Genomic DNA, 14,700 nt, shown 5'->3' with positions numbered 1-14,700 from the left:
AACGTTAGCCGGACATCGAGGCAGGAAATCGTAATCGATATCCCGCGGTATTAGAAGCCGCGTATCCGATAAAATGGCAAGATGGAGGTGGAGGAGAGTCAGTCACATCCCCGTCTAAGCTAGAGGCCCCTTTTACATTCGCCTGCCTATAAAGTTCTTCTGGTGACCGCGCGCCCGCCTCAGAAACGCTCCACCCTTGAGCGCATCGACCAGATAGCTGCTTTCTTCTTTGCACCATGAAATTGCAGGTAAGTGATATAATGATCATTTATTATCTCGAAATTTAATTCTTCCTTCCTCTCGTAAAGTATCGTTCCCAAGTATCACCGACAGTAGTCGTCTGTAGTTTTGTTTTTCGTTACTTTATTCATTTTCTTTTATTCGTTTCAATTTCGAATAAATGAGAGAAATCTTCAGTTTTGTCATAATCGTTCCTATTTCCCTCTATTTTTCTAATACATTTAAACGTTGCAATTATTACATTAATTGATGTGTGTGTGTGTGTGTGTGTGTGTGTGTAGATATAACGAGTGAATCGTTTCAATCGTTTGTAATTCATTTTCTGTAGACGATTTTATTTATTATGTATTGAATTTTATTTATTATTTGTTTTAAGAGATTATTTAATATGTGCTTTATTCTCAAGCAAAATTTCATAAAGTAGAGTAATAATAATTTTAGAAAACATTGATAAATATCAATTTGCGATATATATATATATATATATATGTGTGTGTATATGTATACTTAAAACGATACGTACTATTTATGTACTTACGTTTACATTTTATGGAAAGACTCCTCTCGCGTGTTTCTAATCTCGATGAAATTGCATTACGACACAACTCGTTTCGTTTGTGCGAAAAGAGACGGAGAGAGAACGGTCAACGTTTTCTTACGGTATATACGTACGTGTACGCGTATGTACGTGTATGTGTGTCACTAAATTAGATTCGACAAAAAATTGTCCGGTATAAATACCGTTCCTTTAATTGATACTACTTGTCAAGTTTTTCGACGTTTCCATGTGAATGCTACTCGTGAACGATTCGAGAGATTGTTACGTAATAATATTAATTTCTCTTTTTTTCTTTTTTTTCATATTTACTTATTATTTTATTTACTTGTATCTATAAAAAAAATATACTTGTATATTTCATTGAATTTTTTTATTCACAAATTTATATTTCAAAATATATTTTATATAGATATGTATAATGTTATATTTAATTTAATATATTATTCTAAACATTTATTTAATATCTATATATATATATATGTGTGTAATAATAATAATAATAATAATAATAATAATAATAATAATAATAATAATAGTAAATATTTAGATAATATGTTTTACTAAGATTAAAAAAGAAGAATCCAGATTTAACGAGATACCAAAAACTAACTACAAAAATTATTTACATGTCCTTACCATTCGACAAATTTTCTTTCTCTCATTAATATTCATAGCTCACCTTTCATAAAACAAGAATAATCCATATTTACATAAGTAGACATATAAAACTACGTAAAAAGTGTTCCCTCTCCTAGCCACCACCCACCCCCTCTTATCTTTAACATTCTCGAACGGACGTCGCTTTTTTATCGTACGAACACATAAGCTAGGCGTGTCTCCGTCGACGATTTATATTTCACTTTCTAGTCGAGAACTATCCAATACTAGATCGAACTATTTCGTTCGTACTCGTTTCTATTTTACTTATTTACTTATTTATTATCTATTTTTTTTTTTTTTAATGGAATTTTTCTTATCTCTTTTTTTTTATCTTTTTTTTTTTATTTTGTCATCCCCTCTTCCACTCCCCCTCTCAACATCCCCTATAACTCCATCTTGTTCTCACGTTGATCTTACGTTCCCGTTAATAAACGTTCCTTTTAATAACTTTCCTAAAAAATTAAAAGGCAATGTAGATTTTTTCCGATATCTATATTTTCCCTCGCAAAATATTAAACTCAGTGGCGTTGGCCGATCGCGACCGCAACTGGTAACTCGACTTACACTCACGACTTTCCCTAGCGAAACGAGAAAGGTGACCATACAAGTCGGCAACATAATTCCCATGTCGAACCGGCGTAATCGACCGATCGATCGGCTTTTTGCTTTTATCCAGCTACAGACGCATGGAGATAGTTAGATAATCGATTGAAATTGATTATTGAATTTGTAAGAACGAATATAGGTATTTAGTAACTTATTTGCATACCTATACGAAACACATATCGTTAACGAAAGCAAAAATATCGAATTATTTGTTTCAAGAGATTATTTAAAGGAATGCTTTAAATTAAATCGTAAATTAGATCGTAAAAAAAAATTTGTTGTGATGATAATGGTTCGATAATTTAATGTTCGATGATAGATCGATCGATCGTTGTTTGAATTCCAACAGATTTTCCTGATTACCGTTCTTCCGGTATGCCTGGCACAATTCACTATTCAGGGAGCCAGCGACGGGAATCGGGTCTCTCAAGGTCTTAGGTATAGCGAGGAGAAAGGGATCGAGTATACCGATCAAAGTGGTTAGTATGTCAGTTTTTTCACAATGTTCATTAGTAAATATTTACGGTATAGATCGTTGCAGGTCTCTTTTTGTTTCTTTTCATTATAAATTTTCTTTTCTTTTATTTCATTTATTTTTTTTTTATTCCTTTATTTATTTATTTATTTTCTTTATTATTATTTTTTTAATTTAGCATCGTTAGGAGCTGGCGATTTTACGATTCAAGGTGCAACCGATGGCAATTCGGATTTCAAAATCCAAGGTGCTACCGATGGACATTCAAATTTCCAAATTCAAGGCCCTTCTCAAGGTGCCATATCTACGTTCAACGTTCAACCACCTACCGATGGACACAGTCAATCGATTATTCGAGGACCATACGATGCGAATCAGCAGGCTGCGACGAAATCTCTTCAGTACAACGATCCCAGTGGTACGAAAAATGTTTTATTTTTGGATTCTTTATCAGAAGGACGTAATGATTGTATGTGAGAACTGTTGAAAGAATAATTTTTGTTCTTCCTTTATTTTACGAAGGATTAAGAGTCAATTGGAAATCATACAATCACGATCGACAACCGAGATTACATCAGGCACAAACGGAAGCACATTATGCCGAGCCAGCTGCCCAACGAGCTCCACCTCCGGTTCAACATCGTCCACCAGTTCAACCACCAATTCAACAACCTTCTTACAGACCTTACAACGATGCACCAGCTCAGATCAAACAGTTGCTTCAATTCCAAGCTCAAATACCATACGTCAATGCCATACCCGAACAGTTTAGGTAGCACGTTAAAATAAAATCTTTTCTCGATTAATCGCGTTGGAAAAACAAATGTCATGAGAAATATTTATTAATCGTTTTAGATACGATCATTTGGCAGCTGCACAAGCACAGGCACAGCAAGTACAAGCTAAATTCCAACAAGAGGCTCCAACTCCGGAATATCGTGGTACCAAACCTCGTGGAGGTCCATCCAGACACCGAAGACAAGCACCTCAACATCCTCAACATCCTCAAGCTCAACAACCAGTTCAACAGCCACAGTATAGAAGATTATCTCAACCACCGACCGAACCTGCTCCTCAATATTCAACAAACTTGCCTAACAATTTGCAGGCGTTGCTGAAGTATCAAGCACAAATACCCTACAATATAATCGCCAATCAAATCAGATACGTTCCCGATAAGCCTTACGTACCGCAACCGATTCAACAGCCGAATACTCAAGCTGCCCAACCAGCTCAATATCAAGGCCAAGGTGACCATTATCAAGGTCAAGCGAGCACGTACACACAATCACAGATAAACACCTACCAGGATTATCCGCAGGAACAAACAGCTGCTTATTATGGTCAGGGACAAGGAGTACGTCCTGTCACAGAAAATCATCAGTACTAAAAAGAATGAGTGAGATAGAGAGAAAGAGTGTGAGAATGTGAGAGAGAGAGAGAGAGAGAGAGAGATAGAGAAAGAGAAAGAGAAAAATTGTTCGTTGAAAAGAGAAACGATTGATTTTCTTGCATCTTATGTTTTCTTATTTGTATTATTATTATTATTATTATTATTATTATTATTATTATTATTATTATTATTATTATCTTCTTTCTTAATATTAATTAATTAATAACGGGAGTTGCATGGCGAAATCGTTATGGTGCATTGTTACCGCTCGCTCTATAATTTATTATTTTTATTATTATTAGATTTTTATTACTAATGTGATATATTTCGGTTGAATTGGACAAAATTTTTTGTGTTTATTTATTTTTTTCTTTTTCGTTTTTTTTTTTTGTTTCTTTTTTCTTTCCGTTTAATCTTCCGGGGAAATCGTAGGGGTAGAGTAACAGTAATAAGAAGCGAAACGTGTGGATTTCTTGATTTATTGAAAGTATTATACAATCCGGTAAAGATCCGATTATATAATATATCGACTCGAGAGAGTTTCCATGAGAGATTAAAGTTTTGTCTGTTATGTATGATGTCAGTATATATATGCATATATATATATATATATATATATATATATATATATATATATATATGCGTGAGCGCGTGTATGATTTTATTTTTCTATTCTTTCGGCTTTTTTTCGCTCTCTTTTTATAATATATTCGCCATGTTTTTCAATAAAATGATTAAAATACTTTGCGACACGTATCACATGTCTGTATATGCGTGTGTACACGTGACGATACGATATCCTTTCATAACGTTTATTTATTTATTTATTTCTTTTTCCCTTTAATTTACAACACACGAAATTCATACATCAAAATTTTTATGATATCCTTTTAATAACGCTTGTTTCATTATCTCACATATTTCAACTACCATGATCGTTCGCAATGATATATGAAACTAAGTACTTCGATTTGCATCGTCGATCTATATCATTTCTATATATATACATACACACACACACACACACACACGTATATATATATATATATATATATATATATATAAATATAGGTATACATAAAAGATCATTCGTAAATAAATTCCGAGAGATTAGAATCTTAGTTTAAATGTCTCGTATGTGCACGTGTGTTTTTTTTCTTTTTTTTTTCTGTTTTCTTTTTTTCTTTTCTTCTTAACGTCATTACAATCACTTTACGTTCGTAGGAATAATGTCAGTAGATCCTGTAAGTATTTTTGAGACGTACCAAATGTCTCATAGAAACAAACCGGTTCGAAAATATCGATTTGCCTTCGATATTATTTAAAGTCTCGATTAATCGTTTGATAGATCAATCGTTCGATCGGTCGATCGTTCTATCACTTGATTTCTAATCAAGTTGGATAACCGAACGTTAGAACGACAATTAAAGTTATTTTCTATCGATATTACGTTTAATTATTTGAAAGCAGTAATAGCTTCATGTTACGTATTTCGATATCATTTAACCGTTCGTTAACATTTTGGTATCCGACGCGTATCGCTTCTACTTTCACACTGATTCTAAGATAAGCTGATTGGTTCTAGTAAACGAGAATTAAGAAAAAAAATATATATATATATATATATATATATATATATATATATAAAGAACGTCAACCACGATTAATTTATTATGATTTTAACGACTCAATATAACTCGTTATTTCTTTCTCTTTTTTATTTTTTGCATTTTTTTAATTTTTCTTTTTTTTTTAATTATCTCTCTCAAGATTAGATAAAAGCAACGGTAACGTTTTCGAGAATTTATACGTGTCCCTATATATAACATCTAATTTTATATAACACATAAATACGAGTATGATATAATATTTGTTTATAATCCGAAAAGCGCAAAAGGATAACTCGTCATTATAATTTCTACTTTAAGAAAATAAAAAAAAAAAAAAAAAAAAAGAAAAGAAAGCAAAGAAAGAAAAAAGAAAATTTTAAACAAAGATCAGAAAGAAGAAAAACACAAGTACCACGCGTGAAAAAGGCTCAACTGAATAATCTGAAAAAGAGATCTCTAAAAAGATTTATATTTTCTCGTTTATGGCGTTATAGAAAGATAGATCGTAATCTATACTATTTCTACTATCGTGTTTAAGTATGCAAGAGAGTTCGAATCGGTCACTTTTCCTTCTCTCTCCCTTTCTCTCTCTCTCTCTCTCTCTCTCTCTCTCTCTCTCTCTCTCTCTTTCACACTCTCTGTGAACGTGAAACGCTTCCTATCTAGTCCAGTCTCGAAATGTTTCTTTTGCCATGGTATGGTGTTCGATCGTGAACCAACATATACGCGACCCATACGCAATGAGAGTAAGTGAAAGATAAATATAGAAATAGAAAGAGAGATAAATAAATACATATATATATATATATACAAAAAGAGTGCAAGAGAGAGGGAGAGAGAGAGAGAGAGAGAGAGAGAGCGTGCTAAACTATCTAACATCATAGAATTTTCTGTTTGCAACTACCCGGCGCCCGATTGCTTACTTCCTGACTTGATCCAACATAGAGTTACGTGATTTCAGTTGGGTGTGTGCGTTTGTCTGTATTAGAGAAGGGGTAGGGGATGGGGGACCTATGCACTTACATACCTACTAACATACCGCTCGAACCTCGAAAATAAAAAAAATCCACCTTCTGAATCGACGAACCGTGAAAGCTGGTGGTGGCCGATCGGTTACCCTGCAAACGGTTCTCGCCCATATAGAAGTGAGTCGCCAAGGAGTCGACAGTTTCAGACTCAGGACAGACGTTTCCCTCGAAGAAATCGTAGAACACCGTTGAAGAACGTTCGACGTTCATCATGAACTTCCTTGTAAGTTTTGTTTTCATTGCTGATGATGAATTTTTCGATATAAAGAAAGGAAGCATCGAATATTTTCTCTTTCTCTCTCTCTTTCTCTTTGCTGTCTTTATATATATATGTATGTATGTGTGTGTGTGTGTGTGTGTGTGTGTGTATGTACGTATGTATATATATATCTCTTTCTAATTCGTTCGACCAAATTATACTTACATACCCATTTACTTTCGTTTCGAACGTAAAAGAGTCTGTGGTGAAAGTACTTATCATCTAGATTCGATCGTTTATATTTTCTTTGCTCGCTCAATTAACCCTTCGCGTTGAATCGTTCAGTTTCATTCATTTCCTTGATCAAACAATATCCGGTATGTACATATAGATATTTAGAGACTTACGTACGATCGCCTAACGATTTGCTTTTCTGAGATAGTTAATTACTTTTCTTTTTTTATGGATTATAATCGAGATCTAGTCGAACGATTGGATTTTATATTATTATTATTATTATTATTATTATTATATCCAAGTGTTATGGTGTTCGTTTTTTTCTTCTTTCTATGTCTTGCCTCTCTTTTATTTCTTCTTTTCTTTCTTTTACTCTTACTCTCGAGAAAGATTCGCAATATTGCAATAGTTTATTTTGCGATAATTTCTATCCGAGCACTTTCTACTTGTTTATTCCGTTTTCTTTTTCAGACAATTTTGCTCGTAATATCTCCTATTTACGTCACTGGCGATGTACTCGGTGATCTGTTAGGAGAAGAATTGTACCTAGTTGGTAAGAAACACGAGGAACTTGTCAGTAAATATCAAGCAAAAAAAAAAAAAAAAACGAGAATTGATATAACAACAAAAGCAACAACAAAATAATAATAATAATGATAACAACAACGACAACAATATAATCCTCATTTAAAATGTTTTATATATTCATAGATAATATCCGAGCGAAGAGACAGACTCATGCACAGCAACAACAGATCAGTTACAGGCCTTATTCTCAAGCACCAGCACAGATCAAACAATTATTGGCTTCTCAACAAACCCGTGACCCATTGGTACATATACCCGCTCAACCAGCACCACGATTGTCAAACGGACCAAGACCAGAACCAGTTTATCAGAGTCAGGCTCAAGTTGCTTCCTATAGGCCAGAGGTTCGACTAGGTTCAGCACCTCAGCAACCAACTTACAAACAAATCCCAGTAGCTCCAGCTCAGTACAGACCACCGGCAGGTGCTGCTCAAGCTCAGGGTCGTCAATATACACCACAATATCAAAGTCCTGCTCCTCGGGCTGGTTATCAACCACAGGCACAGGCACAACCACAATACTCGAAACAATTGCCCTCGGAACTTCGACAATTATTACAAATCCAAGCTGGCTTGCCTAATGCCATTCCGCATGGTCGACAAGGTTGATTTAATCTTTCCTTGAACGATCTTTTTATCTAAAGTTTATCTATTCTTTCTTTCCCGATGCTTTTCTTTTCTTTCATTTTTCTTTCTTTTTCTCTTTATTTTCTTTCTTCTCGTGCGTTCGTCGTTTTTGGATATGCTTCGAAGAAATAAACGATCACGTCTTTTTTTATTTTTTTCTGTTTCCTTTTTCTCTCTCTCTCTTTTTTTCTTTTTTTTTTTTTCTTTACATACGATATATCGATACGTAATATCTCGTTCAGGAGTCTATAATTAAGAGGGAAGTTAGATTTCGTAATCATCAGTTCATTGTCATACATATCATCGTCATTAAAACTAAAACGAAGAATGAAACTTTAGTCATCACGTTTACGATTTATTCTCCTTTTATTCCTATACATTCCTATATCTAAACACAATTTATAAATAAAAAATTTTCGATCTGTTACCTGCATATTTATATACATACATACGTACGCACGTAGATATGTACGTACATAAATATACGATCATACTTTGTAAAATATTTTTATAAAAAATTTTAATCAGTCCTAATGCCGATTGTAATTATAATGGAAAGTAACATTAATAGGGTATCGCAAATTGTATATCTGCTAGGAATGAATGACTAATAGACGTGGTCGAATGAACTTACACAGGTGCTTCTATCGAACCATACGAATTAGAAGTTTTCATAGTAGGGTCCCTTAATTCGTCGTCACTCGAGGAATCAAGGTATCATCGCGAAGCCGCAAAAGAGGGGCGTATTTTGCGTACGACCAGGCTGTGCCCTTCTTTCTTTCTTTCTTTCTTTCGTTCTCCCCCTCTACTCCCTCCAATCCCCCACTCCATCAAGTTCTTCACCCCACCCCACTCCATTACTATTCGGCTGACTGGCTGACTGGCTGGCTGACTGACTGGTTGAATGGCTAGCTGACTGGATCAACGTGTGTATATATATATATGTATATATATATATACATACATTATGGTGTATGTATATGTATCCGTATATATGTACACATTTCTTCTTCCTCTTCTTTTTGCTAGCACACGCCCGAAAACGGACGGTGGTGCAGTCACACCACCCCGCCCCGATTTTTACCTTCGTGTGCATCCCTTCAATGCATCCCTTGATGCAGCCCTCACCGACAAACAGGGAAGAGGATTAGCGAGTCCATTAAAGTCGCGGACTCTATTATCCGGAGGGCACAACTACGGTGACATCAACCGCCCTTTCACTGGCGTAGGACAGATCTTCTTTTTCCTCTTCTTCTTCTTCTTCTTCTTCTTCTTTTTCTTATTTCTTCTTCTACCCCTTTCCTTTCAAATCCTTCGTCTTTCCTTCTTCCTTTTTTCATTCTTCCCATTCGTAAATATCGATAATAATTTTCTCGTTGGAAAGACAAATTGTTCCGCAATTCTGAAATAATGATGATATTTTCTTGTACTTGCTTTTTCTTTTTTTTTCCTTTTCTTCTTTTACTTTTTTTTATAAATCTAGATAGTGTGTCCTTTTATTTCCACTTTTATTTTTAATATAGTAAACATTTTATCGACTAACTAAATGACCCCGATTTTGTAGGTTGGGAAATGTGAAAAGAAAAAAAAATAGAAATGGCGCCATTGGTAGGGCAGGGGGAGGGGGTCATAGAGGCAAATTACAAAGGGAGGATTACCGGCAGCTGGACTACCAGGCAAGCATCTAAGCATCTCTCTCTCTCTCTCTCTCTCTCTCTCTCTCTCTCTCTCTCTCTCTCTCTTTCTCTTGTGGGCCTTTCGCGAGCTAGCGAGCCATCCACGTCACTCAAGAGCTCTTTGTCCTTCGACGCATTGGTAACATAATTATCGGAGTTATAGCAAGCCAAAACCCAAGCCGCACCACCTAAAGGGGCCGCATGTGACAAGCGGTTAGGCACTGACACCACCAGTATATATATATATATAGGTGTGTGTTTGTACGTCTCTTTGAATTGATCTATATTCTCTCAATTTTTCATATCGTTATTCGCGAAAAATGATTAAAAACTTTTACTATACTTTATATTTATCAAATTTTTCACATCGATGTCAAATAAAAGTACATTAATTTTAACAAATTTTTTCTGCTTTTCTTCACTTTTTTTTTTTCTTTTCCAACTTTCTATACATAAGATCGTCCACGTGTGCACGAGCATTTACGCGTATGAAATATTTATATACTTTAAAAAATTAACTAACTTATTATCTCAATAAACATTTTTTATTTAATTCTTAACGATCGTGAAAACACTTAACGATCTGATCAAAATATGTTTCTTTTCCTTATTTTTTTAGAACTCTTGTCTTATATAAGATTTTTTAAAGAGTAATTTACGATATTGTACGAGTCGCAACGTAACACCAATAACAACAACGAAGTATAAATAATTAAATAAATAAACGACACGCTGCGATGGCAAGAGAAAGAAAAAAGAGAAGATAGAACAGAAAATGAAAAGAGAAAATAGAAAACAGGTCATTGAAATTAATTCGCAAATCGACTCGTCGAGTCACGAATGCGGATAGAAAATTACTTTGCACGCTTTGTGCTCCTAATTATATACTCGACTATCTACTCCAACTCGCTCCATGAGTGTGCTCTCAAACGTGCTGCCGAAGTATTTTCCAAAGCGAGGTTGTTTCGTAATCGTACGTAAGTAAGTAAGTAAGTAAGTAAGTAAATACGTATGTATGTATCTATTGCAACGTTCTATTCGCAGTGTCACGTTTCTTGATCTAGGAAAGTGTCATGGAGAAAGAGAGCGGATTTTTCTGCATTACCAATAAGTAAGCCTATTCTTGCGTTTCACGTACGGCAAATAATATTCACGTTGCTAAATATATACATATGTATTTTCTTTTTTTTTTTTGTTTTCTTCATTTCAATTCGATTTTATTTTAATACAATAACTTGCGAATGTAATACTTGTACTCGAAAAAAAATTTTCAATCGATTAGATTAAAATCAAGCATGTATTTCTTTATATTATGATCGATGTAATAATAAAAAATAATTACTATTATCATTATTATATATAATAATTATTATTATCTATTTTGTTAGATATATCGAATTATCTCGACGAAAAAGTTTTCAATTTTCTTTTTTCAATCTTTTTTTTTTTCTTCTCTTTTTTTTTTTTAATTCGTCTTCGATCTATCTCAAATTATTTTTTCAAGATAATGAATTTTCACGAATTTTACTCAATTTATTCAAAATTCACAAACGAAAATATGAAATATGTTGGCCTATGGTATATCTATAATGGATAAATCATGAAATAGATTTGTGAGCGTGTGAAACGGGTTGCGGTTTGCCAGAGAGTGATTCCAATAATTGCATCTAATCCTAAGGGTTGCTGACACGCGACATGAAATCCTGTGTGCAATCCTTCATCGGATTCTATCCCCGTACTATTACGTACACGAGTATATATGAGTACGTGGTAGTACGTGAGTATGTATATAATTTATAGCAAAATGGCATTAACGATTATAAGAACGTTGGATTTATTTCAATAACAGACGCGTTACGCATGTATGATTTTGTTCTCTCTCTCTTTTTTTTTTTTCTTTGCTTTTATACGGGAATCATACTAAAGTATCTCAATAATCCACGCGTCACGTACAGTCGATTATAAGTATAAAGTAACATAACAGTTTACGTTTTTTTATTCATCACCAATTCACTCACGTTACATTTACACACACACATATATATATATATATATATTAATTATTACATATAATAATAATTGTTATTATATAATTTATATGTTCAATATTATATATTATATATATATATAATAATTTGGCTACTTGCATCTTAAAAAATATATATATATATATAATTTCTATGTTTCGTTTTATAAATAATAATAATAATAATAATAAAACGTCAATCTATAAACTAACTCTAATTCAATTTTTCTCAATTAACTAATAAATCAACGTCAACATTTTTCAGTAGCATGTAACAAATATCTTCCATATGACATAACACATCGATTATGAGATGAAAGAAAGTTAAACCGAGAAATAAAATCAAAAGAAAAAAGAAAGTGAAAAGAAAAAGAAAATCAAGGAAATAGAGTGCGCGGTACCTATGTTTTTTTTTCTTTTCTTTTTTTTTATGCTTTTCAAGGTCGAAGGTTTTACCTATTGTAAAAAGAAGGCAGACCGGAAAAATCCAGCATGGCCGTCGACGGTTAACAGCCAATCGTTGCACGTACGCTGATGACAGCTGCGCATCCCTCTTTGATGTTAAGAGAGAGAAGTGAGAAGGAAGAGAAAAAGAAAGAGTACAGAGAAAGAGAGAGAAAAAGAGAGAGAGAGAGAGAGAGAGAGAGAGAGATAAAAAGAGCCAGCTTGGTCCCTTTTCCTCTTCGTTCGAGACCGAGCAATGCGTTGCTCCCTAACTTTCTGATTTTTGCCTTACGAAGTCAGCCATTGTTAGAGGACTCGTTTGTGTGGTCTTAAGGCATAGGTAGTATGCCTTCTTTCAAAAAAGGGATTCGAAGATTGTCTATTCCAACGCATACGTGCTTTTTAATACGAAAGGGAAGCTATCGCTATGTTTTTATTAAAAGAATTTTTATTCCGATAATCGATAATATCGATTAGGTTCTTTAGAAATGTTTTATCGTTTACATACGCATTACTAGTGATAATTAAAATCTTTTATATATCAAAACGTTAATGTTCTTATTTGAACATTAAAAAACTATTTTGAACAATTAAAAAATCATACATGCGTAATGCGTCTGAATTAAAATTCTTCTTTTCTTTTCTTTTTTTTTTTTTTTTATTTGATTAATAGGAATAATGTATCGAAAGAAAGCCGTACGGATGGTTGTATAGTCACGTTCGGATGATACCAAGCTAGAAATAAGATTAAGGGTTTGTTAAGAATAGATAATTACGATCGAGTTATGAGGGATGATAGACCCAACAAAAGGAAAGAGGTTCGTTCTTTAATCAGTTAACAGGTCTGGCGTTAACGACTCGTGCATGTCTGCGGGTGGTCGGAAGGTTTTCGTAGACCACCTGACCAGAGTATTCTCTATATAATATATATATATATATATATATATATATATATATATATATGTATGGCATACTTACCAATACGGGAAACTAAGAAGCCGAATAATATCCCTTTCCAACCAATTATCTCAGTTTTCCCTTTTCAAAAGACAATGATGCTTGGTCACTTCGAACAAAACTGACAATGAGAGAATTATTAGAAAAGATTTAACGTTAGCCACGTTCCCAAGGGCATTTGCAAAACGAATGAAACCTTTTTCTTAACTGAGAATGAATGAGCCAAAATTCATTCTTAATCTGTTTTACGATATTAGTGACTTTAATTGTATAGAGTTTCTTTACAATCTGACAGCTGCATTTGTCTCTTTTCTATAGACTCACGAATACTGAAAAAGAATTAAAATGAACTGTAAGAAAATAATAATAATAATGATGATGATGATGATGATGATGATGATGATGATGATGATGATGATGATGATGATGATGATGGTTGTAATCGTGTTTGTAAATTTGTTGTATCGATGAAATTTAAACAGATATTTATTCCTTAAATTATATTTCTATCTTTGAAATAAATACGTTTAACTAATAGATCCTTCTATCGCTAGATTGAACGACAAACTTTCTTTTATATTCTTTTTTCTCTCCAACTTTAATCTCTTCAACTTTTCGATAATAAAACGAAATTAATTCGAATATTCCTATTTTTCCTAAATACGAATATTATTACGATGCGACAAATAGACACGAATACAAAAAGGATTATTATGTGGAAAGCAAAAGAAACAAAATTATAAATAAAAAATTTCCACACACACACACACATATATATAATATACATACATACATACATTCATATATATCGAGTTCGAAAATAGATATCCTCGATAGCTCGATCGGTTTGAAGATTTATGAAAAATTGTTTGGACGACCTAATAAGAGGCTTGAAATCTCGATTGCAACGCGTACTCGTTTCATCGGAAGAGGCTGATGGGTGGAGAGAGTAATGGGGAGGGGTTAGAAGAGGAGGGGGTTTTTATTCCGAGTGATCGACCGATATAATTTATTCGGACAATGAGTGGTGGGTCCTCGTCGATCTACTCTTCCAACCCCCTTGAATTGGATATAGATAGATAGAGATAGAGAGAAAGAGAAAGAGAGAGAGAGAGAGAGAGAGAGAGAGAGAGAGAGAGAGAGAGAGGGAGAAAGCATCAGTGTCATGTACGGTGATGAGCCCCTCAATGACAGCGAGCAACATAATCTGTTCCCATCGGGCAAGTAGACATAATGGGCCGAATCGACGGTAGACAACAATGGTAGGGCATTTTACAGGAGCCCGTTTGGAACTCGAAAAAGCCTTGCCCATACCCTTCGACTAAGGAGGGGTAGGCGTGAGGGGTGAATCGAGAAAGTGGACCGTTTCTCGAGGG

General features: G+C 33.9%; 2 protein-coding genes across 2 annotated transcripts; both read left to right on the top strand.

The window, feature by feature from the left end:
* LOC122631550 (DNA translocase FtsK-like) lies at positions 1-3,953 on the top strand. The gene is made up of 5 exons (XM_043817387.1): positions 1-248; positions 2,415-2,544; positions 2,719-2,958; positions 3,063-3,312; positions 3,396-3,953. Exons 1-5 carry the CDS (start codon positions 237-239, stop codon positions 3,928-3,930), a joined length of 1,167 nt encoding a protein of 388 aa, XP_043673322.1. The 5' UTR covers positions 1-236; the 3' UTR covers positions 3,931-3,953.
* A 2,551-nt stretch (positions 3,954-6,504) lies between these two features.
* LOC122631648 (DNA translocase FtsK-like) lies at positions 6,505-8,247 on the top strand. The gene is made up of 3 exons (XM_043817597.1): positions 6,505-6,794; positions 7,479-7,560; positions 7,719-8,247. Exons 1-3 carry the CDS (start codon positions 6,783-6,785, stop codon positions 8,201-8,203), a joined length of 579 nt encoding a protein of 192 aa, XP_043673532.1. The 5' UTR covers positions 6,505-6,782; the 3' UTR covers positions 8,204-8,247.
* The last annotated feature ends 6,453 nt before the right edge of the window (positions 8,248-14,700 follow it).

The sequence above is a fragment of the Vespula pensylvanica genome, chromosome 9 (assembly GCF_014466175.1).
Source record: "Vespula pensylvanica isolate Volc-1 chromosome 9, ASM1446617v1, whole genome shotgun sequence".
NCBI lineage: Eukaryota > Metazoa > Arthropoda > Insecta > Hymenoptera > Vespidae > Vespula > Vespula pensylvanica.
The sequence above is the reverse complement of the archived record's forward strand: the minus strand, read 5'-3'. Positions and strand labels throughout refer to the sequence as shown.